The following is a 27973-nucleotide window of genomic DNA, read 5'->3' as shown; positions in this document are numbered from 1 at the left end:
GCATTGTCATAAGAAAAAAAATTCACGAATGAAAAATAAGAATTGAAATATGAAAACATTAACCCTTAGAGAACAAGTCTAAATCAGCTCATCTAAAAACAATAAACCTCAAAAGTCACTATGGACAACAGACTAGAGTGCAGACAGACAACAAAACCTGGACAACGGCAAGCAAAAATACGAAACACAACGACGAAGATAATCACAGGTGAGCACAAGTTTTTCCATGACCAAAAAGTTGCAAAGATTCGGAGATCTGGAGTCTGATCCCATAATCATGCACATTAGATCATTCAAGAAGTTAACCCCACGCCCCCCTTTTTCCGCACCAATTTTTCTTTGTTAACCCAGCACTCTTAGCCCTGAGACCCCCATGGGTGTGGACACCGAATACGCTCTTAGAATGTTGGCTATGATGAGAGGCCACCCATCCCAGCTTGGTCACCACCTCGTTCCCCTAGCTCTCAGCTAACCAGACAGTTGACTGTGCCCTTGGACCTTATCAGCACTGCTGGCGTCTATAGCGATCTACCATCACTTCACACTGGGACTCCTCAGTCACCAGAGGTTCGGTGGAGGCCTGTCCAGCCTCCCCTAGCTGTCGAGGCTAGTAACCGGAGCTGTTACCGGACCAGGGAACCCTCAAGAGTCCTGCTCCGAGCGATCGGAGCACCACCCATCGCGATCCCGGGCCGACAGAGGGGACCTCGTCGGGGCCCACCGCCGCGCACCTGCGGGAGGCCTGCGGCAGGCGGTGGTGTAACGGGCCAGCGCCGTCGAAGCGAGCCACATCCAGGACGATGGACTCCAGGTCCGGCCAGCGAGGGGGCGCGTCGGGCAGCTCGCTGGCCCACGTGGCCCCGTGGACCTGCACCGCCTCCTGCAGCTGGGCCAGGCTCTGTCGGCAACACGACACGGCGTGGTGGCAACGAACGTTCAAAGAGAAGTTCCACACATTCAATAAACCAAGTTGATCAATGCAACAGATTCACCTAAATGATAAAGGCTAAATGTTTACAACTGTAACAATCATGGTGGTCAGAATCTGGCAGTCTTTCAATTTGTTTGACTGTCTACCTTATTTGTCTATCCCCTGATCAAGCCTTTCCTTTTTTACCCCGCTGGCTGTAAAAAAGTTTAAAAGACATGATTGGGTTAGAATGAGTTCTTATGGTTTGGCATCCACAAATTTCATGTAGGACAATACACACGTAAGAGTACTGCATGTTATCTGCTTTTTGTAAAATGAATAAAAATCTAATATTTCTCAGTTTCTAATTGCATTGTGGTGTAATTTATCTAAATCTGAACTAAGAAAGTCAGGTGAGGTGTGATGAGATGAAATTGGAGCGCGTTTACAAAATGACAGAGTGCAGTGGAGATGAGAGTTTTCCTAGTCAACCCAATTGGCTCACGGCATGGTCTACTGCTGCAAATCAAAATCTGGTCTCATCTCATCTCGGCGGGAGGCGAGTAACATCACTACTCGTCAACCGGGTCAACCGAAAACATGTTGGCAAAGTGCCTTGTAGTTTGGGTGAAAGGATCTGCTGCCAAGAGGTGGGGTCCAAAGCTCCAAGTCAACATTATTATTTTCATTTTCCTTGTTTGTCCAGTTTTCTGTGGAAAACAATGGTAACTTGTGGGAAAGTGAAAAATTTGAAATTGTAACTAGCATGTAATTCAAAGTGCTGGTCATCAGATAACTTTCAATTTCAAGTGGGTTCTAATGACTTTCAAAAGATTTTACTGCATCATGTAATGACGTGATTTGAACTTTAGCATCCTTAAAAACTAACGCCGGACTATAATTTATCAGCAAAGAATGTTTGAACGTCTAGAGGCAAATCGGCAAAACCAAAAACGATACTTTAGTCCTAGGTTGGCTTTAAAATATTTCAAAGAGTTTAGTTATCTAATTTTTTCAAGAATAAAGCATCCTGCTGCTTTCCACAACACACGGAAACGTAATAAACGGTAACCAATGAGAGGTACAAATGAGTGTAGACAGAACACTAGAATATTCTTTGTACTTGAAACCGTTTTAAAGTATTTTTATAACTCAGACACGGCTACCACAGCAGCCGAGTACACGGATTCCTCTGGTCGCCCGGAGCTACATGAGCGGGAGGAGACAATGGTGTAGCCAGGATTTGTGTATGGGGGGTGTTAAGAAGCATGAACACCACCCCCCCCCCTTCCCCGTATTAAAGCAGGGGATCCGGGGGCTCTCCCCCGAGAAAATTTGGATTTTAAGGAGTAAAATAGTGCTATTATAGCAGTTTTCGGTACTTAAATTTAAATATTGTAATGGTAAATTTTTTTATTAATTTTAATATGAAATTTGTTTGAGCGATGAATAAGAAATTAAATGAAGATTTGGTGCTAAGGGGGGGGGGGAAGAGGGGTTTGAACCCCTGAAACCCCCCCCCGCCGGGAAAGCCCGAGCAGGAGCAGACGGTCCAGGGTCACACCTCGTCGCTGCGCAGCGAGCGCCCGTCGCCCAGCAGCAGGTCGACGGCCCGGGCGAAGGCCTCGCGGGCCTCCGGGGGCCGCCCCCCCGGCCGGGGCATGTCGAGGAGGTACCGCTGCGCGGAGCCCAGCAGCCGCACCGCCGGCTCGCCCATGCCGGGCAGCAGGGGTCCGCTGCGCTGCAGGTGGAGCAGGCATCGCTGCAGGGTCGCTGCGGCGGTGGTGCCCCCGTAGCCCAGCGTCAGGCGCTCGAACTGGCGGGCAGGGGACGCCACCGTTAGCACCGTTCAGCTCTGAATCTTTGCTCGACGTCACAGCGCAAACACCACGCTTCACCCACTGTTTTATAAACAAACGGTAAAGTAAAAGTTCAATCAAATTAAAAAAAAATTTGATTTAGTGAAATACAGGGTGCGCGTCATTTGACCTAAAAGTCATATCTCCTAAACGTCACTTGACCTAAAATTTTAAAATAATCCTTCAGTCATTTGACTTAAAAGTCATATCTCCTAAACGTCACTCGACCTAACAGGCATTCAGCCGAAAATCATTTTAGGTTGAATGACTTTAGGGCAAGTGGAGTGTACTCGAAATACCTACATACTACTGGCTCGCTGTAGGAAAGGTTTTGATGGAGATTTAAAAACTGACGAAAACTAGATCCTACTGCGCAGCTTAGGTTCCCCCCCTCCCCCTTCTTTGCGACAGAGAATTTCCGTCACTCCCCTCTCTGTCGCAAAGAAGGGGAGGGGGGGAACCCAAGCTGCGCAGTAGAAGCTAGTTTTCGTCAGTTTTTAATCTCCGTCAAAACCTTTCCTACAGCGAGCCAGTAGTACATATGCTGAAAGTTTATTCTAATTTATCAATTTGTAATGCAAATAATTAGTACATAACCTCACCTACATAAAAACACTAGAAAAAGTTTACAAGCACAATATACATCACTAATATTCACAATAAATAAATAGTTTTAATTATATGGATCAGTATTCAATATCAATCACTAAACAAATATTATTCAAGAGCATGTATATAACTTTTGATTGTATGTAGGTGTTTTTTCGTCCTGTCTATAAAGTTGCATGCTGAGCGCACATCGTAAAACATTCACTCTCTTAGGTTTTTAAACCCGCTTCACCCACTAACTGTATTTTTTTTTTAGGAATCTAAGTGCATTTCAGACCGAAGCCTGTACACTTAGTCTTACTGGTAGGTGGTACTTTTTTTTTGAAAGCATTATGGGGTAGGAGGGACTCAAAGCCGTGAAGAGGGGGAAAAACAGCCGGGGTATTAATTACTGCACGTTTACTACTTCATTAATGTATAACTTTTCACAACCTCACATTTAAAAATAGAGATTACAAGTTACCGTGGCCACAAATGTAAACGTGAACTAAAAAAAAATAGCATGTTTTTCAAAGTTTTAAATTAATTTTAGAGCAATAGTATTACCTAAATTTGTCCTATTATCAGGGTAAACCCATGCAAAGTCATGTGTGGTCTCATAATGCAAACACCTATAATACGTGAGTGTGAGGGTCGTGTGCATTACTGTCCCCTCTCCGTTCTTCCGCCACCGCTCACGTCACTACTTGCGTTGAAAGAACAACATTCCTGTTTATATTTAATTGAATCTTATAGGATACTAAAGAAAGTTCAAAATAACAAAACCTGGTACGCTCGGGAACAGCATTGAAGGAAATTCGGTATAATTTACTCTCCTCTTCAAATGCCTGATTTCGGCCATTAGTCCTCTACTTGTTTTGTTATTCTTTGCGGCCATAATTCACCAGACAGCCATGACGTTTTAATGTAATAAAGGTTTATTAAATTTTGCCTAAAAAAAATTGTATTATGTGACGTAAAATTTAAAATTTGTAAAGATGATTTTGAAAATAAATTTTTCTATTGTGTTTTATTAAGAGCATCATCTGATCTTATTTTTTTTTATTCCGAAGGGGTTTGCAGTGAAAGACACCATCTTAGTATAAATTATTTTGTCAACATTTTTATAGTATTGTTAAACAATTCTTGCTCTTTCATGCATGTCACATAATTTTATGGAATGCCTGTTATTAATAGGTTCTTCTTTGAAATAATATTTGGTGGTTGGCATTGAATTATTATTATTTTTGCAACCGTTATAATACTGGCAATATACTCTAATTTGTAGTATTTAGAAATTATATTTTTATGTTTACAAGTTGGATAGTTACACTGGTCACCATTTACTCTGTACTGCAATCTAAGCATGAAACAGAGTTCAAGGTTCATGACGTAAGAATGTTTTTGAATTTGTTATTAAATATTATTTATAACTTAAAAAAAAATTCATATTAATTTTGGTTCATAATTGCAGTTTATTTATATGGTGGGCGTAACTTCATTGTTCTAAAAAGCGAAAAGGTCTAGAAAACTGACGTCGTACCTCCAGTGGTGGTAAAGCCCGGTCCCCACCCTATCAGCACCAGATCCCGCTGGTGGAATTCATCCCTCGTGCGGCCGCACAGAAGAAGTTCATGACGCCGCCACCAGGCAGTAGACAATAGAACGCGGTTTTCTGTCCCACGGAAAACAAAAAAGAAAACAGTGTGTTCCTAATAGAATGACGACTGCATTCGCGATTGTGCTCCACAGCGCATGTTAACCGCGACAAACATTAATAGTGTGGGTGGTGAAGAACTATGTGAAGTGTGTGGCAGTATCCACCCCGGTGTTTCAGCTAACACAACAAGCAAAAGGTAATCCTCCGGGAGAAAAATTATGCTTACAGTGTAAGAACAATACACATGAGCAATCTTTATTTGGAAACTCTCGTAACCCCGTAAAATTGTTTCGCTGCCTAAAATTAATAAGTTGATCATCGCTGAGGGTCCACGCAACCGCAACATCTAGCCTGGCGCCCTCTCATAACGAAATCCACAAACTAATCCCCGCCAGCAATCACTGGGCTCATCCTGGGTCCCGAACCTGTAATGTCATGTTCCAAGATGGCGGACACTCTGGCACTCACGTCTCGGGCGACGCGCGCCAGCTGCGGGTCGGAGCAGCCCGACAGGTCGGGCTCCCCCCAGGCGGCGCATCCCGCAGCGACCAGCCGGCATGCCCGCGAGGCGGTGCCCGAGTAGGGCGGCGGGCAGTCGACGAGGCTGGAGGCGTGCGGGGCCGAGTCGGGCCAGTCGGCCCCCAGGAGCCCCTGCTCGGCGGGGCAGGTGGGCACGGCCGGCCCGTCTAGCACCTCGACGCTGGAGCCGGTGCCCCGGCCCGCAAGGCGACCGCGGGCCGAGCACTCGTACACCGCGGACCTCTGCCCCGCAACACATCATGTCCATCGTCCAACCCTTTGAGGCACACAGAAGTATATTAAAAAAATAAATTAGAATCTATTGTGTAACTTTTTAAGGAAAAATTAAAGCAGCCAATGTTGCTTGATCTTGTTAGGATCACCAGATAGCAGCACAAGGCATTTCGGCAATAACACTGGAACATTGCAAATGGTAAGATATTTATAAAGTGGTATCATAGAAATACCACTATGAAACAAAGGCACGTGAGGCTCGAAAGGGGAGGGGGGGGGGGGGTTTCGGGAAAAATCACAGGGGGGGGAGGGGGGTGGAGAGAGATATATCACGTGTATTTTTTTTCCCGCGCGATTTTTACCAAACCTGAAAAAAAGCGTTGCGTGACCTTATGACTCGCCCGGTAGCCAGGCAACAATATACCCCCCCCCCCCCACGCACGCCGCATCGTGAAACACCCGGCTCGGCTTGCCAGTCAGTCGCCGGTAAAGACTGTGATTTTGGCGCCGAGTACATGCTGTGCTTAATTTTCCAGAATTAAATTAGATCATACCTATATTTAAAGATAATATTCTGAAATTAAAAAAAAATTGTACCAAAAAAATACACGTGATTTAATGATGGGAAGGGGGCGGGGGGGGTAAAAAATTTGCTAAAAAAAACATCACGTGATTAATGGACGACCCCCATGGCAGTAATGTCCAACTTCACACTTTATGAGGGTCATATATATATATTTTTTTCGGTATGTTCGATAATAATTATGGTACATCACATCCTAACTATGCCGAGAATGAGATCAAAGCTATGGTAAGCGTGCCATAATTTTTGCTGCAAAAGGATTTAAACTATGGTATGCAGTACCATAAATATGCTACAAAAAGAACTAAAACTATGTTACACCATGCCAATAATTATGACGCACAAAGGACATGATTATGGCACTGTGGGAAATATGGTTTGCATTTTGGTGTGGATTAGAAAATTAATGGTAATGGAAGTAGTATGAAGGCAATATTTATGGTATGTGAGTGATGAATGAAAAGGGGTGTAGTTATATCGCACCACTTTCATATCTTTGAGAAGTTTTAAATTTAGTGTTTTTTTTCTGAAGCTCTGCATACCATATGTGTGCCCGGGTAGGTGTGGCCCTCATTATTAATTATATTTTTTTTACATATATGATTCATTATAGTTATCAATAAAATGTGGCATGTGACGAAAATAATTTTTTTTTACTACGAACAACACTGTCTACTGATAACTTATCTTTTATTACTAAATATTTGTAGGATAACTATAATGGAAAGAATTATAAAGTTTCATTTTAAAATACCAAAAATTTAAAAATATTTTTTTTTTACTATTAGCTAATGTATTATTTTTTGGAACAAACGAAGCCATCACCAGTTTTATTTTATAAATGCATCTGTGAAATGTTATTGTGAGGAAGTGGTTTCCTCGATACAGAACTCTATAGCTCGACCCTGACCTGTATGTTGTATACGTTGAGGATGCTGCCCATGGGGTAGAGGTCCTCCCACTCTTCTTGGCCCGGGCTCATGCGCAGCAGCGACTTCCCTTTGGCCCAGCTGTAGCCGTACTTCTCGTATACGCCGTCGTTCTCCGCCATGCACACGATGCTTATGTTCTGCCCCTGGAACACGCGAGCGGCCGGGTTTAACCCGAGGACGGGAGCAGATAGCAGTTCCCGAAACGTCGCTTGTTTCTGTTTTAGAAAACTGTTGTGTTTGTTTCGTCTTTTCGTTTTGTCGTGTTTTTGTCTCGTTTTGACTGTTGTGATGAATTTTTTTTGGGTTCAATATTTTTGTGCTGTCATAATTTGTGTGAGTTTTTTAGTTTCTCTTCTGTTTTTGGAAAACTATTATGTTTGTTTCGTCTTTTCGTTTTGCTGTGTTTTTGTCCCGTTTCAGCTGTTGTGCCGAATTTTTTGGGTTCGGTATTTTTGTGCTGTCATAATTTGTGGGGTCTTTTTTTTTCGTTCCGTTAGTCCATTTTTCTTTGTTTGTTGACCATATTTCTGTTGTGGAGTATTGTGTGGTGTTTATACCCTGCCAACAGCAATTTTTTGCTTAATTTGTGTTGTTTTGTAGTTTTCTTCTACAGACATACATGTGCTTAGCAATGGCGTATGTCCAAAAGCCTACATCAAGCCATGCACTTCCATTGCACAAATCTTTCAAAGATAATACTGGTTTAACCACCACCCGACATTTTTTGTTTTGGCTGAAAAACGTCAGGGGGTGGCCACATCTGCGTGATCACACGGCGCCATGGCGATCAAGATCGCAGGCTTTCGCGGCATTTGTCTGGAGTTGCAGCCGCGTCGGCGTCGCAGGTGAAGATCTCGCCGAGGTTTCGGCCGCCCTTGCAGCCGCCATCATCAGGGTATTAGTCACCACTTTCGCGGTCGGAATAGATCAGCAGTCTGGTAACTGCTATCCTGATGGTGCCGACTGCAAGGTAGGCCGAAACGTAGGTGAAATCTTCGCCTGGGACGCGGCTACAACCCAGAAGCCAAGCAAATCCCCTGCGCAATGTTGGTTGGACGCACCAAAAATTTGGCTGAATCGAATTGTTTTGAGTGTGGAAACAGTTTTTAACGTGACTCACTAACCACCATCAGATGTGGTCAAGCGTCATTTACGCTTTTCTGACTGATGCCGAAACAGTTTGTCTCCAATTTATGAACATAAAGCCACTCCATAAACTAGCCCCTTCATGGGTTAAACGAAAAATTTTCTCTCTTTAATTCTTGATAACCAAAAATTATTTATTCTAATCGACCAGTTAAAGTGAATTAAATGTTTATTATACATCATGCAACTAAACTACACGTCAAAACTATAGACGAGGCAGAGGCGTCGAATAAACATAGGTTCGGAAACGCTTCTGTTTATTAGCAGTGCGTTACCGTGTACATTGAAATTACGATACAATTGAAGCCCTGCTGCGTGGAATGCCATAGTGGCGAAGCGCGCACGTAACACGGTTAGCATCTCTATTTGACATTCTACATAACATGGCTAGAGTGTATTTGCATCTTACTGTATGTGGTACCAGCTAGAGCGTTAAACATAAATGTTTTCGAACATTTTCATCGACATTTCGGCCTCTTCTAAGCGTCCTGCACCAGTGAGGTTTGTTTATTTCATATAAACCTATTTTTATGTGGAGTACGTATATGTTTACTAATGTTAACTTTCCTGCGTATTTTTCCACTACTTTGAGCTTCTAAAAAACACGGAGTAAAATTTGACCAAATAAATAAAATAATTTATTCCAGAAATGTTTAAAAAGACGCTAATAAAAAATCGATTAACAGTATTTTAGAAAGCCGGGTGTGAATTAATGGGTGCATTGTTTTTTTTATAATTTTTTTACTTAAGCTCAGAGGAGGCAACCTCACACAGGTAAGTGATATTGTAGAAGGAATAGGCCTCTAAAAGAAAACTAACAGTTTCCTGTTTTTGTTGTAGGTGTGACATGCTATTAAAATTTGTAATAATTCTTTCAATAAAAATTGGGTGTATGTATGTGCGTTAGAATTATACTAGGAGTAAAAAAAGTTACGTCAATTATGCATGCCAATAATTAATAGGAATAAAAAAAAATAAAAAATCTGTAGTGATGATATATATATTATTAATAACGTATAAATTAAATCTTAAATAATAAATACACAGTAATCAAAATTTTAAAAAATACGTGTATAAAATATGCTCAATATATATTATAATTAAATATATATTTATAATGCAAATAAATAATACATACGGGAACATAACATCACTTTCATAAAAACCATAAAATTTTTCATCACTAATATTAAAATTTTTTTTTTATTATGGATCACTAAGTAATATAAATCACAAAAGTTTAAATTTTAAAAGCACATATATATTTTTTTATTTGTAAATAGCATTTTTTTTCTTCCTGTGAAAATTTCGTTTAAGGGTGAGTGCGCATTGCAAAAATCCACTCTTATTTATATTTAATAACGTGCCTAATGAAGTATAATATAAAAAATCAGGACTCAGCATTTTTAGAATAGTATTTTTGTCCGTGTATTGAATGTTTCTCTGTACAGAAAAAAATTGTTATTCTATGCTATGTTACGATAACCAATTATTTATCAATTTCGATAGAGTCCTGAAACTAGTGCAAAAAACAGTAAAAGAAAGTACGTTACAATATGCAGCACAGTTTTTTGTGGGAACAATATTTAAAACGGGTTTTGTGTACATATGAACGGGGTAATATCCTGCATTTATCTGTACAATTATTTTTGGGCAGAGATTTTCCCTCGTGTGTATTATGATATCCCAGGTATATTTTACCTTTTACGGTAGGTATTGCAAAAAAAAAAAAACGTAAACGTAAGAAGACTTGTGTAGCAGTAGGAGGATAGAGCAGCAAAACGGAAGCGGGAAAAATAGCCATGAGCGGACTTCATTAATTTATGTTTCATTATTGCCCGAATGTGGCCGGCGGTACTGGCCATAATTGTAAGCGGAGCCTAGGGGCATGGAATTAACGCACCGAGTCGAACGGCTGGCGGGCATGTAGTTAATTAACGCGATGGAGTAGCCCAGCGAAGGGGGAAAAAAAAAAAAAAAAATCATGGCTTGTCCCCTGGGAAGGGCCAGGGCAGGCATTGTTCTTGCGCCGGTGCATTAACGGTTGCCTAACACGCCACCCGTAAGGGGCTGGGGTCTGAGCGATGACGTCACGAGAGTAATAAAGCTATGGTAACGCGAGGCGGATACCTACATGCTGAGACTGAACTCGACCAAAAAACTTCGACTGCAGGTTTATCACGAAAAAATAAGTTTAAAACATATTTTCGACATATGACCACAAGTGCTTCCTAAGGCTGGTATTCGATTTTGAATTTGGAGCTGAACAACCTTTCATATGAAATAAAATTGAAAAAATAAATAAATTCTCCGTATTCAATGATAACAAAAATATGTATAAAATATGCTGAATATATATTATAATTTAAAAATTTGACTATTCATTAAAAAAATCTATAATGCAAATAAATTATACTTGTTATCTTTAAAAGATTTGTGCAATGGGAGTGCATGACTTGATGTAAGTTTTTGGACATACGCCATTGCTAAGAACTTTTTCTGTTGAAGAAAAACTAATAAATAAAATAAATAAATAAAAATAAAAATACTCAAAAAAATATACAAAAAACACACAAAATTAAGCAAACAATTGCTGTTGTCAACAAGGATATGAACACCACAAAATATTCCGAAACAGGAATATGGTCAGCAAACAAAGAAAAAACAAAGAAAAATGTACTAAGAGAACGAAAAAATCCCCACAAATGATGACAACACAAAAATATTGAAACCCAAAATAATTCAGCACAACAGTTGAAGCGAGACAAAAAACATGACAAAACGAAAAAACAAACAAATACAATAGTTTTACCTAAACAGAAACAAGCGACGTTTCGGGAACTGCTATCTGCTCCCGTCCTCAGGCAGAGACGCACATGGCACGGAAACACAGGTGCGACTGAGAAGGGGCTGGAAAATGAGGGTATTTATCAGAGAAAGGGCTACATCTTGCTCAGCCAATGACAGACGAGCTGTCTCCCCATTGGCTGTGCACCATGTAGTTAAAGCGGATTGGTTATGGTGGGTTGAGTATTGGCTATTGTTTTGTGCTGCAGGGATGTTTCTCTCTTTATCAAAGGGATCCACATATTTTTTAATTCAATGCTCTGCTGGCTGAAAATATTTTTATTGCTAATAATGAAGGCTGATTCTTTGATTTTCCTTTTTATTTTATCGGATTCCTGTATGAGTGGTGTGGAGTCTTCCCAGAGAATTTTGTGGCTATTTTCCCATGTATGTTCAGCAAGTCTGGATTTTAGGGTTTCACCCTTCTTGCAGTTGTTTTTGTGTTCTTTGATTCGGGTGGATAGAGCTCTGCCAGTTTCACCTATGTACATGTGGCCACATTCACAGGGGATTTGATACACACAGTTGTGAGTTTGTAATTTTTCTGTGGCTGGTTTCACCTTGGTAACAATACTTTTAATAGTAGATTTAGAACGGAATGCTGTTTGAAGTCCATATTTATTTCCTAGGCGTCTTATTTTTTCTGAAAGCCCTTGAACATATGGAATAACTAGGGTTCCTGCAGGTTTCTCATTTTCTGTGGATTTGAGTGTTTTGTTGGATTTCAAATGCTGTTTGATGGTGTTGACAGGGTAACCATTGGCTATGAGTTCTTTTTTTATATGATTGTGTTCAACCGCAATAGATTTCTCATCAGAACAAATAATCTCAGCTCGGTTGGTTAGTGTGTGAATTATGCCAGTTTTTGTTGTTTTGGGATGGTTGGATGCAAAATTAAGGTATTGGCCTGTGTGCGTAGGTTTCCTGTATACTTTTGTTTCCAGGCTGTTGTTTTTTCTGCTGACTAGTACATCCAGGAAAGGAATGCTACCTTTGGTTTCTTTTTCATATGTGAATTTTATTGATGGCCTCAGAGAGTTGAGGTGGTTCACAAATTCCTCCAAAGTTTCAGGTCCATGTTGCCAGACAGTGAAGGTATCATCCACATAACGGAGCCAGATTTTTGGATGGCTATTACTTTTGCTAAGTGCTTCTTGCTCAAAGTTTTCCATAAATATATTGGCCATAAATGGTGAAAGAGAAGAGCCCATTGCCATGCCATCGGTCTGTTTGTAGAAAATATCCTTGAACTGGAAATATGTTGTGGTGACACAGAGGGTAATCATTTCCATGATGGATGGGATTGGTATTATAGTTCTGTCCTTTAGGGTTGGATCAGCTTCCAATTTCGCCTTGACAATGCTGAGTGTTTCGGCTACTGGCACATTAGTGAAGAGGCTTTGGACATCAAAACTCACCAGGGTATCATTGTTTTCTATTTTCAGTGTTTTGACTATAGAAATAAAATGATTAGAATCTTTGACAAATGTATCTGTCTGTCCTGCTAGTGGCTCAACAATTTTCAGGAGATATTTTGATAGTTTCTGGCATGGGGAATTACAACAACTGATGATCGGGCGCAGAGGCATGTCGGGTTTATGAATCTTTGGAAGACCGTAAATGTGGGGTGCTTTACTGCTGTGTGGTGTCAGTTCTGATCTAGTTTTTTCTGGGATGTGATTCTGATGTTTTTTTAGAGTTTGGTACACTTTTCTTTCAATGCTGGCTGTGGGGTCTTTTACCAGTTTTGTATATTGATCTGTGGTGATCAAATCAGTAATTTTTTGCTCATAGTCTGGTTTGTCAAGTATGACTGTAGCACGACCCTTATCGGCTGGGAGGATTACAATGGTATGGTCGGATTTCAGAGTTTTGATGGCCTTTAGTTCATCAGGCAGCAGATTCGGTTTAGGTGGACCAGCTGAAGTGATTGCTGTACGCACATTCCAACGAAATTCATCTTGTTTGGCGGCAGGAAGTTTGTATATTGCACTCTCAACAGATGAAACTATGTCAAGTGCAGGAATGTGTCGTGGAGCAATGCTGAAATTGAGGCCTTTTTGTAAAACATTTTCCTCGCTATTGGACAGCTTTCTTGAAGATGAATTAACGACAGTGTTGATGCTCTGTGTTGTGGGATGTGTTTTTGTATTCATCTTACTCGTCAGTTTGGCTAATTTATCTTTTTGCTTCTCTTTGCACTGTAGAGACCTCTTTTGGACCAGATTCGTGATGGACTGATAGATGCGATTGAAATCTTTAGTATTGAGGGTAGACTGAATTTCAAGCTGTAGTGCCGAAATTGCATTGTTCAAATGTGATTTTTGGCAGTGATATGCGGCAATTCTTTCACTCAGAAGCTTTTGGCTGGCTTTCCGGGTTATTTGTTGAGCCTGTTTGCTGTTGACCGGGGATTTGATTGTGAGTCCTCTAGGAATGACTCCCTTACTGCGACATTTACAGAGAAAAGTCAAGTTATTCGAACATTGTGATAAATCAATTAATTTCTTTTCCAACTTCCTCAGAGAAATATGCATACCGGGTCCATACCGGGCATTGATGTTATCTTTAAAAGATTTGTGCAATGGGAGTGCATGACTTGATGTAAGTTTTTGGACATACGCCATTGCTAAGAACTTTTTCTGTTGAAGAAAAACTAATAAATAAAATAAATAAATAAAAATACTCAAAAAAATATACAAAAAACACACAAAATTAAGCAAACAATTGCTGTTGTCAACAAGGATATGAACACCACAAAATATTCCGAAACAGGAATATGGTCAGCAAACAACTCTGAGGCCATCAATAAAATTCACATATGAAAAAGAAACCAAAGGTAGCATTCCTTTCCTGGATGTACTAGTCAGCAGAAAAAACAACAGCCTGGAAACAAAAGTATACAGGAAACCTACGCACACAGGCCAATACCTTAATTTTGCATCCAACCATCCCAAAACAACAAAAACTGGCATAATTCACACACTAACCAACCGAGCTGAGATTATTTGTTCTGATGAGAAATCTATTGCGGTTGAACACAATCATATAAAAAAAGAACTCATAGCCAATGGTTACCCTGTCAACACCATCAAACAGCATTTGAAATCCAACAAAACACTCAAATCCACAGAAACCCTAGTTATTCCATATGTTCAAGGGCTTTCAGAAAAAATAAGACGCCTAGGAAATAAATATGGACTTCAAACAGCATTCCGTTTCTAAATCTACTATTAAAAGTATTGTTACCAAGGTGAAACCAGCCACAGAAAAATTACAAACTCACAACTGTGTGTATCAAATCCCCTGTGAATGTGGCCACATGTACATAGGTGAAACTGGCAGAGCTCTATCCACCCGAATCAAAGAACACAAAAACAACTGCAAGAAGGGTGAAACCCTAAAATCCAGACTTGCTGAACATACATGGGAAAATAGCCACAAAATTCTCTGGGAAGACTCCACACCACTCATACAGGAATCCGATAAAATAAAAAGGAAAATCAAAGAATCAGCCTTCATTATTAGCAATAAAAATATTTTCAGCCAGCAGAGCATTGAATTAAAAAATATGTGGATCCCTTTGATAAAGAGAGAAACATCCCTGCAGCACAAAACAATAGCCAATACTCAACCCACCATAACCAATCCGCTTTAACTACATGGTGCACAGCCAATGGGGAGACAGCTCGTCTGTCATTGGCTGAGCAAGATGTAGCCCTTTCTCTGATAAATACCCTCATTTTCCAGCCCCTTCTCAGTCGCACCTGTGTTTCCGTGCCATGTGCGTCTCTGCCTGAGGACGGGAGCAGATAGCAGTTCCCGAAACGTCGCTTGTTTCTGTTTAGGTAAAACTATTGTATTTGTTTGTTTTTTCGTTTTGTCATGTTTTTTGTCTCGCTTCAACTGTTGTGCTGAATTATTTTGGGTTTCAATATTTTTGTGTTGTCATCATTTGTGGGGATTTTTTCGTTCTCTTAGTACATTTTTCTTTGTTTTTTCTTTGTTTGCTGACCATATTCCTGTTTCGGAATATTTTGTGGTGTTCATATCCTTGTTGACAACAGCAATTGTTTGCTTAATTTTGTGTGTTTTTTGTATATTTTTTTGAGTATTTTTATTTTTATTTATTTATTTTATTTATTAGTTTTTCTTCAACAGAAAAAGTTCTTAGCAATGGCGTATGTCCAAAAACTTACATCAAGTTAAATTATACTTATGGGAAAATAACATCAATTTCATAAAGACCCTATAAACATTTTAAACACTAATATTAACAATAAATAAATAATTATTTTTTTACCATGGACTACTATGTAATATCAATCACTAAAGCATAATATTTAAAAGCACACACACATAAATTTTTATGTAGCGTTTTTTTCTGTGAAAATTTCGTAAATAATTGAGAAAGTATTTAGAAAAGAACACGCCGCAAAAATATACGGGGAAAAAAAGATGTCACTCCAGTTATTTGAATGAAATAATTTTGCTTCAATGAATAAATTTGCGGTGGTTGTAAAACATTTTTCAAGTAAACAATTCAGATGCTCAGTGATCTATCTTAAAAAAAAGGCTATAATATTTACAATAATTATTACAGTTTAAAAACTAAAAAAAAAAAAAACCTTTATCAGTTGAATAGTTCCACTATCCACCACCTGTCTCCATCGTCAAATCAGTTCGATGGTACCATATTATATATACTTCGAAAGTTTCAAATCTTTACGACAATTAGAAGTATGTTAAAATAGACATCTAAGATTTGTTTAAATTGTTACAAGTGAAGATAATATAAGCATGTTAGAAATGTTGTTCAGCCTAAACATCAAAGACGTGTATACCAGCCTCGCGAAGGACTTAAAAGTCATAAATTTTTTTCCAACTTATTTTGTCCGTCAAATTCAGAATCCCTCTGTATACCGACTGGGGCGAGATAAGCTAAACACTTTCGTTGTTTACTGAGATGCAATACGCTTTCATTTCCCCGCACGGCTTGTGTTGCGTCAAGTTGTTGGTCGTTTTTATAATTTCGTACAAACGTGAAACGAGAACGGCAAATGACTGACACGTAAATAATAGCAAACAGCGGCAACGATTGAAATACTTCCCACGATAAAAAATATCCACGTGTTATTGCAGCTTTCCACAGCCTATCTTGAAAAAAAAAAGTATTGCTGCCAACAGTACAGTGAGACAAAGCATTTTCTTGTCTGAAACTTTCATTGTAAATATGCTTCGTAGTTACTGACACAGAACCCGATCCAGGGGCGGAGCCAGGGGGGGGGGGGGGTTTAGGGGTTCAAACTCTCCCCTTAGCCCCAAATCTTTAATTAAATTTCTTATTCATCACTCAAACAAATTTCATATTAAAAATTAATAAAAATTTTACCATTAGAATATTTAAATTTAAGTACCGAAAACTGCTAAAATTGCACTATTTTACACCTTAAAATCCAAATTTTCCCGGGGGAGGACCCCCGGACCACCCACTTTAATACGGGAAGGGGGGGAAGCATGCTTCTTAACACCCCCCCATACACAAATCCTGGCTACGCCACTGACCCGATCTGTTCGTCTTGGTTAATACTAAACACCAGAATTCAGAATCTGGACCAACAAAAAAATAAATAAATGGAAAAGTGAATTTGTGTCGGTCAAAGCTCTCATGCAATACGAAACGCTATCAAATCTGTCGTGAAAAATTGCCAAATAGAGATTAAGAATAAGGTTACTCAGCGATAAATGTTTAGTTCCACGATGTAATATTCTCTCCACGATGTAATAAAATAATTCCACAGGACGGTGATAGAGTGGTTTGAAAATAAAAGAATGAGATAAAAATGTAATCTAATCTTGCGCGATCTCTCACATACACGAGCTGCGTCAACGCTAGGGTAGAAAAACAGAAGAACAATCATTTTTGAGACAACGGTTGACAAAAGGAAAAAAAAAACACAAAAATTGGGTGATGGGGGGGGGGGGGGGGGGGAGGTAAACACAATTTCGGAGAGTAAAAACGAGCGAACGATAAATGATAGCTTACGTTTGATGAAGCGAAATTAAGTGACAGTAAAAGTTATTTTAATGCATTGTAAATTATCCCTGTGAAGTTATTTTAAAATATTATCGGTTATAAGAGAAGAAAAGTCGGCTGAGCTTTTGAAGAACTATAGACTTAAAACTTAATCGCTTCTGCATATTGAACCACCATACGGCATTTCCTAAAAACTAATATAAACCCCTTACGTCAAACAATTTAATATGTCTAATAAATTAAGAACACTACCAGTGTTTTTTTTTTCAAAAAACACATAAAACAGGCACAATATGTATGAAAACATGCAGTGCTTGCATTAGTTTGAAACGGCGGTGTTTTTACTTAAAACGCTACACATTCAAATTTCAAAGAATGGATTTATTATATTCCGATGATTACTGTTGTAAGTTTAAATTAAATTATATTGTTTTAAAACCTAAGAATAAATTTAACTTTCCGATTAATTTGCAAAATCAACATCCTATAAACTGCCGATGAAGTAGTATGAGAAGCATTACAAAAATTAAGAAGGAATAAATAAAGGAGGTTGGGTAGAAGTGTATTATACTGTTGTTTTGATACGAATGGAACTTTATTGTTTTATTTATATAAAACTACACTGACAGTAGCTGTTAACTGTGCTATTATAACTAAAAACGTCGTGTAAAAGGAAAAGAGAGCTGTATTTGCTTTGCAGGACGTCAAATGACGCTGTACTCAAATCTTACTATAAGAATTATAGCAAAATACTAAGCAGAGTCATTGATAAAGCTAAGCAGTTCCACCTTCAAAATTTAGTATCAAAATCAAAAAACAAGGCTAAAACTACTTGGGATATAATTAAACATATGACTGGTAAAAGTAACAAGCCTAAGTCAAACTACCCTATTACTGTAATAGTAAATGGGAAATCGTTAGTAGAAGCAACAAATGTAGCAAATGCTTTTAACACCTACTTCTTAGAAATAGTTGATATGCTATTCAAAAATCTGTCGACAAAAAATAACCCCATAAAACTTATGCAGCAAACTCTGCCTAGAAAAACGTGTAATTTTGTATTTACCCCCACAACACCTACAGAAATTTGTGAAATTGTACACTCTTTAGCTCCTAAAACTTCTACAGGCTATGATCAAATATCAAGTGTACTACTCAAGAAATGTATCAACAAGATCAGTGCCCCTCTTAGTAACATATTTAATAAATCATTTTAAACAGGTATCTTTCCAGAGCGATTAAAATTTACCATTGTTAAACCTCTCCATAAAAAGAATGATGCGAATTCAATGTCAAACTACAGACCCATTTCACTTATATCAACATTTGCTAAGATAATGGAGAAATTAGTACATAAAAGACTGTCTAAATACCTTGAGTCAAATAACCTATTGACTAAAGATCAGTATGGATTTCGCAGTGGTAAATCCATTGATGACGCAGCGTTTAAATTAACATCAATAGTACTAAAATCCCTAGATAAGAGAGAGAAGGCTGTGGGTCTTTTTTGCGACTTAACCAAAGCTTTCGACTGTGTGGACCACAAGATACTTCTAGACAAACTGTATCATTATGGTATTCAAGGCACTGAATTACAATGGTTCACATCCTATCTAACTCAACGATATCAACAAGTAGCCATAACGGATCAAGACAACGGTGAAATATTCTCGGAAGTAGGTGTAAACAAATGTGGTGTCCCACAAGGGTCTATTCTTGGTCCATTGCTTTTTATCTTGTATATAAATGACTTGCCTTGTTAACTTAAAAATATGGTTCGAAGCAAACAAATTAACATTAAATCTAGAAAAAACAGCATTTCTTAAATTTAACACAAGCTACGTGCAGAATAATGACTTGCAAGTTAATTACGGAGTTACAGTCATAAAGGGATGCATGAATACCAAATTCTTAGGTCTTCATTTAGATAGTTGTTTGAATGGGAATACACACATACACAACATTATACCTAAACTAAATGCAGCCTGCTTTTCATTACGTACTTTGGCTCATTATATGAACCTAGAGTCACTTAAGCAAGTATACTATGCATACTTTCATTCAATAATGTCATTTGGTATAATTTTCTGGGCACAATCTTCCCATAGCAAGCACATTTTCATTATACAGAAGAGAGTCATCAGAATTATGACGGGAGCAAAAAAACTGGACTCTTGCAGACCATTATTCAAAAAACTTAACATTCTTACTTTTCCTTCACAATATATATATTCTACAATTAAATTTGTAGTAAAGAATTTTGACTACTTTTTAAAAAGCTCAGATGTGCACACATACAATACCAGAAATAGAAATGACCTCCACTTGCCACTTAACAGACTCAAGCTAAGTCAGAAGGGTGCAATTTTCTCAGGCATAAAACTATTTAATAAGTTACCTGAGAGTCTGAAAGAGCTAAGCAAACAAAATAATAAAAAATTCCAGAAGAACCTTAAAATATTTCTTTTATCTCAGACATTCTATACAGTGGATGAATTTCTCACATACTAACTGTTTGACATTTTATTCTACTTCTTGTAATACAATAACTTTTATCTCACATTTGATATTTAGTATTGTATAATATAATAAGAAGATCCACTATTAAAAAATTAATAAATCTGTCAAATATAATAAAGTCTCAAGCTAAATGTATATGTGAAATGGTGTCTAAATATGTAATCAAATACTATACATACTTTTGTTATTCTTTTGTACATAGATTACTGTATTTATGTATTGCTGTGGGTTTATGTGTAAGCGCTGATCTTAGATATGTTATTTTTTAATGTATATAAAACTGACATGTTCCATATCCCAGAACTCCAGCAGTTTGTAAGGGGTCTACGGAATGAAATGAATAAATAAATAAAAATAAAATAAAAATAAGCGAACATGGGGAAACTTCTTATAACATAGAATAAATATAATTTGACAACTAGGATTGCTTCGTTGGCGTTCTTCCATACGATAGAGTACGACGCATGTTATAGTGTAGTTGTTAATGATCCTTAAATTAATTGTTTTACAAATTGTAAAATATTACTTTATATTTTTTGGTAGAATTAGAACGGCACAGACCTACAGAGCACGTGGTACACACTGAAACCTAATTAATAAAAAAAAACCGTTAATACAAATGGTAAGCCTAAGATGTCCAAGTTATCCCTGCCCGAACACGCCCGAATATTCACCTTCGGCCAACCTCGGGATTTGTTTTATTTTTGCGCAGGAAAAATGAATTCTAAGATTAAAAGTGGTCGGTTATATTAGCTACATTAAAACACTATAGACGGTTAGTATAGCTACATTAAAATAAACAGAGAAATATAAATATAAATAAACCCGAGGTTGGCCGAAGGTGAATATTCGGGCGTGTTCGGGCAGGGACAGAACTTGATGTACATCTTAGGCTTCCCGTTTTTTTCTTCTTTCAAAGTCCGTAGATTACAAAGGTAGTGCAATGAAAACCAGTTATTTTTTCCACACCGGGGAAGCAATTAAATGAATGGTTAGTAAAATAAAACACCACAATATAATAAAAAAAATTTAAGTTTCAACCAAAAGGCTGTTGCTATCTTCTATATTAAATTAGTGTATGATAACAGCTTAGAAAGTTCAAATACATACAAACTGATGGCATATCCTCGTTAGTAATTTCCGAGACTTTGTTGCTATCTGCTGTCGTACATTAGTGTCACGAATAATACAGTAATATATTTTTTAAAACGACAAGCATACCTATTATAGTATATTACTAGTACTTAAAAGGACTTTTGCAGTGTATAAAACTTTTTTACAGCAAGCTATGGTTATTTAAGGGGTGTTAAGTGTGTAATGAGTAACAAAACTATTTGCAAAATATATTTTTTATTCAAATAAAATTTGTGGTTAATCTAGCTTTTGTTGGATAGAAACTTTGTAATTACAAAGTGCAAACATTTTTTTACCCTTCTGCTTCTAACTTCATATTGCATCTACTAGTAAATATACCCTCATTTTAAGGAAAAATAATACGTATTTTAGGTCGAGTTCAGCCGAATTTTTAGTATATCCAATTGAGTCTGAAGGAAATTTAGTGTCTGCATGGAATATGGTTTCATTTGTCTACATACGTGCGATAAACATTCCTAAACTACATAATAAAGTCCAAAAGTAGGGAACTAAACTACTTAATAAAAAAAAATTGAAATATTAACATTCATCAGAACCGGACAATAAGTTACACAATACACATTAATAACTACCTTCCATGTATCTTTCCTTCTAGCGCATCTGATAGCGCAACGAACTTGCAAACCAAAGGTCGATGGTTCGAGGCTAGTCACCGCCGAGAACGTTTTTTTTTTCTTGTTCCCCTAGCTATCACCAAAATCACAATTTAAGTACTTTTGCATATCCCAAATAGTTAACGTAAAATTCCGTACATCGAAGTAACAAATATATTAGCATACTTCTATACGGAGAACTTCAAGCTGAAAACAAGGTGGTGTGGTGGTAATAAAATGCGATTCATACCTGAAAAAAATTGTGTATATGAATAATACATTTTAATTACTAGAAGTTTTTATATATGTTTGCTGCATAATATTTTAACTTACAAGATTTTAGCAACGTGGCTAAAATAACCCGTATTTTTTTGATAATTGTTAAATAGTAATATTTTGTAATTGAGTATTTTCTTTAATTGAGCTATTTCTTGTTTGAAGGATTTTTTTGTTGAGTGCAATAGATATTTTTCCCCCGTGGTGTTGTGAACACAATTAAGTATGATTACGTATAATGTACTTGAACTTCAATTCGCTCATAAAAATAAAATAAATTTTTAAGATTAGTTTGATGACAAAAGAAAACTTTTAGATATGAATATATTTATCTGTAATATAAAAGTGGTGACTCGACTTATTTGCAAAATTTGTTCGTAAATATTAAACTTATTTTTCCTGATTTAACCTTTTAAAGAAGTTCCCAATTATTTATAAGTTTGAATGGCAGTCCTTGATATGTAAATCTCCTTTTTATAAAGCTTTACACAGATAAATTTTTGATATATTATTATCACAATATTTTCGAAACAGTTTGAGATTTCATTAAAGGCTTATAACAACGGCTTGGCTTTTCGGGTTAGGACCAAGTTCGGACGTAATAATAATACAAAAATCCCCACAAGTTGTTTACCTAAAACCTGTTTGAAATTCAAGTCAATGGGCATTAGAAGTTTTTGAGTTATGATCTTGACTGCTTGTGTATCCCAGAGCCCATACTTATGTGGGATCAGCAGAACGTAAATAAATTAAAAATCATTAAACATTTAATTTTGTTTAGGTGATGCATATTTAGAACAGGGGAAAAAAAACAAATGGAATAATTTGAAAATTTGCAGACAGACCCCGTCGCGGATGTGTGTTGCCAACCTCGCAACGTGAAACTCTTTTTTTTCCAGTGTGCGAGTTACAGACTTGGAAAACGAGTCGATTTTCCACCCTGACAGACCCAGGGGGATAAATGGGGGGGGGGGGGGGATTATTGTGGGCAACAGCGCAGAAAATAATGAAACGAAAGTGCGCGCGCAGAGTGGACAGAAGAGACTCCTGTAATCCTTAAAGCCCGGTTTATACGATACGACACGGTTAAAAACATCCCTTTCGGCACAACCTATAGGCGCAGGTAGACTTCCAAGCACCTATTTACTGTGAAAAATTTTCAGAACTTAAAGCAAATAACATATTAAATGTTCTCCAGTATTATGGGTTATAATATTTTCTTTTATTACATGCAGACGAAAATTTTTATTTAAAAAAAAGTTATTACGAATGTTGTGTCTTTAAACTCTTTGGTATTGTTTGGCATTAAAATTTTATGTTGACAAAGGTTTTTGGTATTACTTCGTACGGAGTTGTTCGTTTGTGCTCATAGTTGCAATAAACATTCCAAACCTGCAAAATAAAGTTCGAAAGTATCGGCATAAACGTAGGAGCATGAAAATACTTCTTTTTTATTGACTAGAAAATGTTAACAGTTTGGAACCTCTGAAACTGTCGTGAAATGCAAGCAAGCGTGCAAACTTCTTTACGGCGAGTACTTGCAAACATGACTTCTTGGCATTAAAAATATTCGTGTCAGAATCGAATATAAAATACAGGCTATTTAATCACCAGCACTTTAGCATGGGCTACAATATGCAGACTATATTCAAAATTTCTTTTATAAAAATTGCGTCACCTTACGTATTGTGTGGTTCTTAGCGATTACTGAGTGAGAGTCGTGCTTACTACTGGAGTCGCGGGTTCGATCTCAAGACCCGGCAAGAAATGATAAAGTGTTTGAGAATCGTCTTAACCCGCTGTGCTCAACCACGTGACGTAAAACTGTATCAAATAAAATTTTAAATATAAATGTGAGACATCATGCTAGAGTCAAAAATATTGTTTCAATAAATGTAAAAAAAAATTGGAGGGGATAAATAAATGGACACAAAATGTTTTAATATAAATATATATAGGGTAAATCGTAGGTAAAATACTAATTAGATTAGTTGAAAGAAAATGTATAAGAAACATTTTGGCATAATTAAAAAAATAATATAAGTGAAATGCAACCGCAGAGAACTATTTTTAAGGAAAGAATTAGTTACAATTTACCACTACAAAAATTTAAACCTACATTTTCCTATTGATTCGTTGAATTCTCAGTAAGGACACTGAAACTGAATTTTAATATCTTCAAAGTCTGCTCACTAAGGTAAATTAGACGCCTTTATAACATTTTAGATATTGAGACTTGGTCACTACAGCGACATTTTTATTTCTAGCTTACTGATTCAAAATTATCAGGCACGTGGTATTTTAATCTCAGTTTCGCCACATTCTCGCTTCATTCCCGTAATTTATTGTGACAAACACTTACATCCGGAAATTTCTGTTTGCAGACTTTTCCTTAATTTAACTGAAACAATTTTACAACGCTTTATCCCCTCACTTAAATTCAACAGTACACGTTTACTAGTAAACGTTACATTTATGCTTCCCTGTAAACGACCTTTTTTTTAAATCTTACATTAAGGAGCAAGCACAAACAATCAACTGGACATCTCCGTATATATATTAAAACACTTATACTAAACTCTATTATCTACTTTGGGAACTATCACCGAAAAACTAGAATTAACGGGTAATTGCAAATATTTTGAACATAAATGGGTATTTTAGAGTCCTTGGTAAGTAAACTGTTTCTCCATGTTTTGTTTTGAATTATTTTTCCATTACAATTACCAAGTTTTTTTTTTTGGGAATCGTTTTGAGATATGTAAGATAATACCATACTAGAGTATCTACTAAACTAACGGTGCATCAGAACACACACCAAACAAAAAATCACTTCGAGAACAAATCAACAAACGAACAGCTGGTGACAGTGAAATCATTGCAAGCCAACTTGCATGGTCCCTCATCTGTTTTATTTTCCCCCACATTCGGTGGTACTTTCATCTTTCATCCCCAAACCTACTAAATTTTACCCTGCGGTAACTTTGCACCCTCATCTTTTATGCTTACCAAAAAAATTGGTTGTCTGTAAATTCGGTTTACGGACGATATTTTAACGTGACAACGTCATAACAAAACATTGATGAAATTATTGCATACTTTTATGAATAAAATTGAATCATTTTTATCGAATTATCACTATTTTGTATGGATACAAAGAAGGAGTGAAATGAAATCTACAATTTAATTGATAAATTTACTTTTATTTGCACTATTTAACGAAGATATTATTTTAACTATAACTGTTATACATGTTTGGTCTTTAACTTCTTCCAATATGTGTTATTCTGTTAAGGATAGGACGATGATAGGAAAAGTAGGAAACGAATGGGAGTGTTTCAAGTTAAATGTGCCTCGAAAAAGTCAAATCGATGGTTGTTCCAATCGAGTGGAAGAGAGATAGATGCGGCGCAAGCGTACAATGAGCGTAACGGGACAATGTGCGAAACGGGTTACTGTTTCGTGCTTGCAGCCGGCGTTCATCGATTTATTAGACGTTGTCACGTAATATATATATATACATATATATATATATATATATATATATATATATATATACACGAGGGTTATTTTTTTCAACCTCCGATCGGCTGTAATAAAAAACGGGAATGAATTGGGAAATTATTTTAATGTCAAAAGAAACGTACATCTTTACTCTACTTTTCCACATAATCACCGTGCAGATTGAGGCATTTGTCGTACCGATTCACCAGCTTTCCAATACCCTCTGCATAAAATGATGCCTCCTGCCTATTCAGCCTCGTATATCTCCCACGAGTTGTAGTGTATTTCCGTTAAAACTAAAATTGACTGAAGACGTCTCCATGCACCTGGGTCACACCGAGGCCGAAGTGATCTCCCTGTTTGCAGTTTCCGGCCACGAGGCGCGCCCTCGTCGCTGCTTGATCACGTCTCTTACCCACACCTTCCAGCCTCCACCCCTGGCGGGACCAGGGACCGCCACTTAGTCATCATTAAACTGCCCTGCCCCTGGCTCGGGGGCACGGCGGGGAAACTGCGTGGGCTCAGGTTGGCAGGCCTGCCTGCCTGCCTGCCGACACGTTACGCACACGTGGGGTCTGTTCGGGCACGTGGGGTGAATACAGAGGTGGGCCGCGCCAACACGTGGGCACGTTGCCTGCTCGACCAATTAGCGTCGAGGATACGTGCATACAGGGGAAAAAAAAATTGGTTGTCTGTAAAGTCGGTTTACGGACGATAGGTTAACGTGACAACGTCATAACAAAACACTGATGAAATGATTGCATACTTTTATGAGTAAAATTGAATCATTTTTATTGAATTATCACTATTTTGTATGGATACAAAGAAGGAGTGAAATGAAATCTACAATTTAATTGATAAATTTTCTTTTATTTACACTCATTAATTCTAATATGTTTATTACTTTAACGAAGAGATTATTTTAACTATAACTTTTATACATGTTTGCTATTTAACTTCTTCCAATCTGTGTTATTCTGTTAAGGATAGGACGATGATTGGAAAAGTAGGAAACGAATGGGAGTGTTTCAAGTTTAATGTGCCTCGATAAAGTCAAATCGATGATTGTTCCAATCGAGTGGAAGAGAGATAGATGCGGCGCAAGCGTACAATGAGCGTAACGGGACACTTTTTTGTGCGTGCAGCCGGCGTTCATCGATTTATGAAACGTTGTCACGTCAAAAAATAGCCAATCATGGGGACTGTCAACAGAAGTGAAAACTTAAAAATTTGTTTTTAAATCTGTAATATGAAATCATTTCTACGTCAAACGTACGTAAGAAAATGATCTTGGTATTACGTCAGTACGATGTCAGCATGATATAATTTATCCTTACATCATTTTTTTTAGTCACAACAGAAGTCAGTGGTATGTGAAATTTCATTTACCTAGCTATGACTTACCAGTGATGTCAGACCTAGGTCATGTATTCACGTGGTCAAATTAACTTCGCTTACTGCTACTACAGCATGTCGGTGATGCGAACTCACAAGATTTTACCCATCCAAAAAAAAAAGATAGTCCAACATGCACATGATACAGTCGAGTATATACAATGTATTAGTGTATATTTGCTCAACGCGGCTAAAGAAGTTTTCACTTCAAAAAGTGAGCACAGTTATGTGTAAACGTCTCACCTCGGTAACGAGCTATTTCATGTGTTCCCGGACACGAAATTCAAAGTACAGTAAACTCCCTATTATCCGCGCATGCTACGAAAAAATACAGCAAATATGTATATCTGTATTTTATTACAAGTGAGCAAAATTTAACTCTACGGACGAGTGTATTGTGTGCAGTATACAGTAAAACGCCACAGGCCTTCTCGGAACTCACACAGTAGGCTGGCATGCAGAATTATTCAGTAAAATACAAACATTTTAGCATAATTAAACATGTTTTTACTGTTAATTGTAACGTTTACTTTACATACATGTTTAGATTTTTAAGTTGAAATTAATGTTTCCCATTTTCGGCTCTTTGCGGTCTATCCGCGATTTTCACTATCCGCGGTGGCCCTGCCACTTAATTTCACGGATAATCGGGAGTGTACTGTATTATTTAATAATGCCAAGCGTGATAAATACATACCAAAATGTCTTAAGACGAATAACAAACATAATTTTTGCGCCGGCCGCTAGAATTCCGCTGCCTGAATCTTAAACGTTGCTAAACTGAAATGTGTCCATAAAATAATGTCCCAGTATCAAATGTAAGCGTTTTAGTTGAGCGCATGCGCGAGAACTGCTTTGTAAAGTTTTCTCGCTTGCAGCGCCACCTACGCAAAATTTTTTGACCTTCGTGTTCTGCAGTTTACTCAGAGTGAATCTGTAATTGAAGTTTAATCGTCGTGATGGTCGACACGACAGCTATTTTTCGCTGGCCTCCGAGTTTACCTGGCACAACGCCATGCGAAGTTTCCCTTTGGGGCTTTATGTCCCCCTAATGTTTTACCAGAGTTAGACACAATTTGGTGAGGAAAGAATTGTCATCTAGGTTGGATATGTGCCGTATAGCGAAAGGTGCACATATTGAACATTTTGACGTGACGTCTAATAAATCGATGAACGCCGGCTGCACGCACGAAAAAGTGTCCCGTTACGCTCATT

General features: G+C 37.7%; 1 protein-coding gene across 1 annotated transcript in view; it reads right to left on the bottom strand.

Moving 5' to 3' along the window:
• Window positions 1-27973, bottom strand: part of LOC134539008 (uncharacterized) — a 308737-nt gene that overhangs the window by 26569 nt on the left and 254195 nt on the right. The window contains exons 13-16 of the mRNA XM_063380672.1: window positions 7264-7428; window positions 5486-5779; window positions 2475-2726; window positions 732-898 (exon numbers count right to left, since the gene is read on the bottom strand). Coding sequence (XP_063236742.1) covers window positions 732-898; window positions 2475-2726; window positions 5486-5779; window positions 7264-7428 — 878 coding nt within the window. The remainder of the gene's footprint in view (window positions 1-731; window positions 899-2474; window positions 2727-5485; window positions 5780-7263; window positions 7429-27973) is intronic.

This window comes from Bacillus rossius, chromosome 14, assembly GCF_032445375.1.
Source record: "Bacillus rossius redtenbacheri isolate Brsri chromosome 14, Brsri_v3, whole genome shotgun sequence".
NCBI classification, from domain to species: Eukaryota; Metazoa; Arthropoda; class Insecta; order Phasmatodea; family Bacillidae; genus Bacillus; species Bacillus rossius.
Note: the sequence above shows the minus strand (reverse complement) of the source record. Positions and strands in the feature narration are given on the sequence as shown.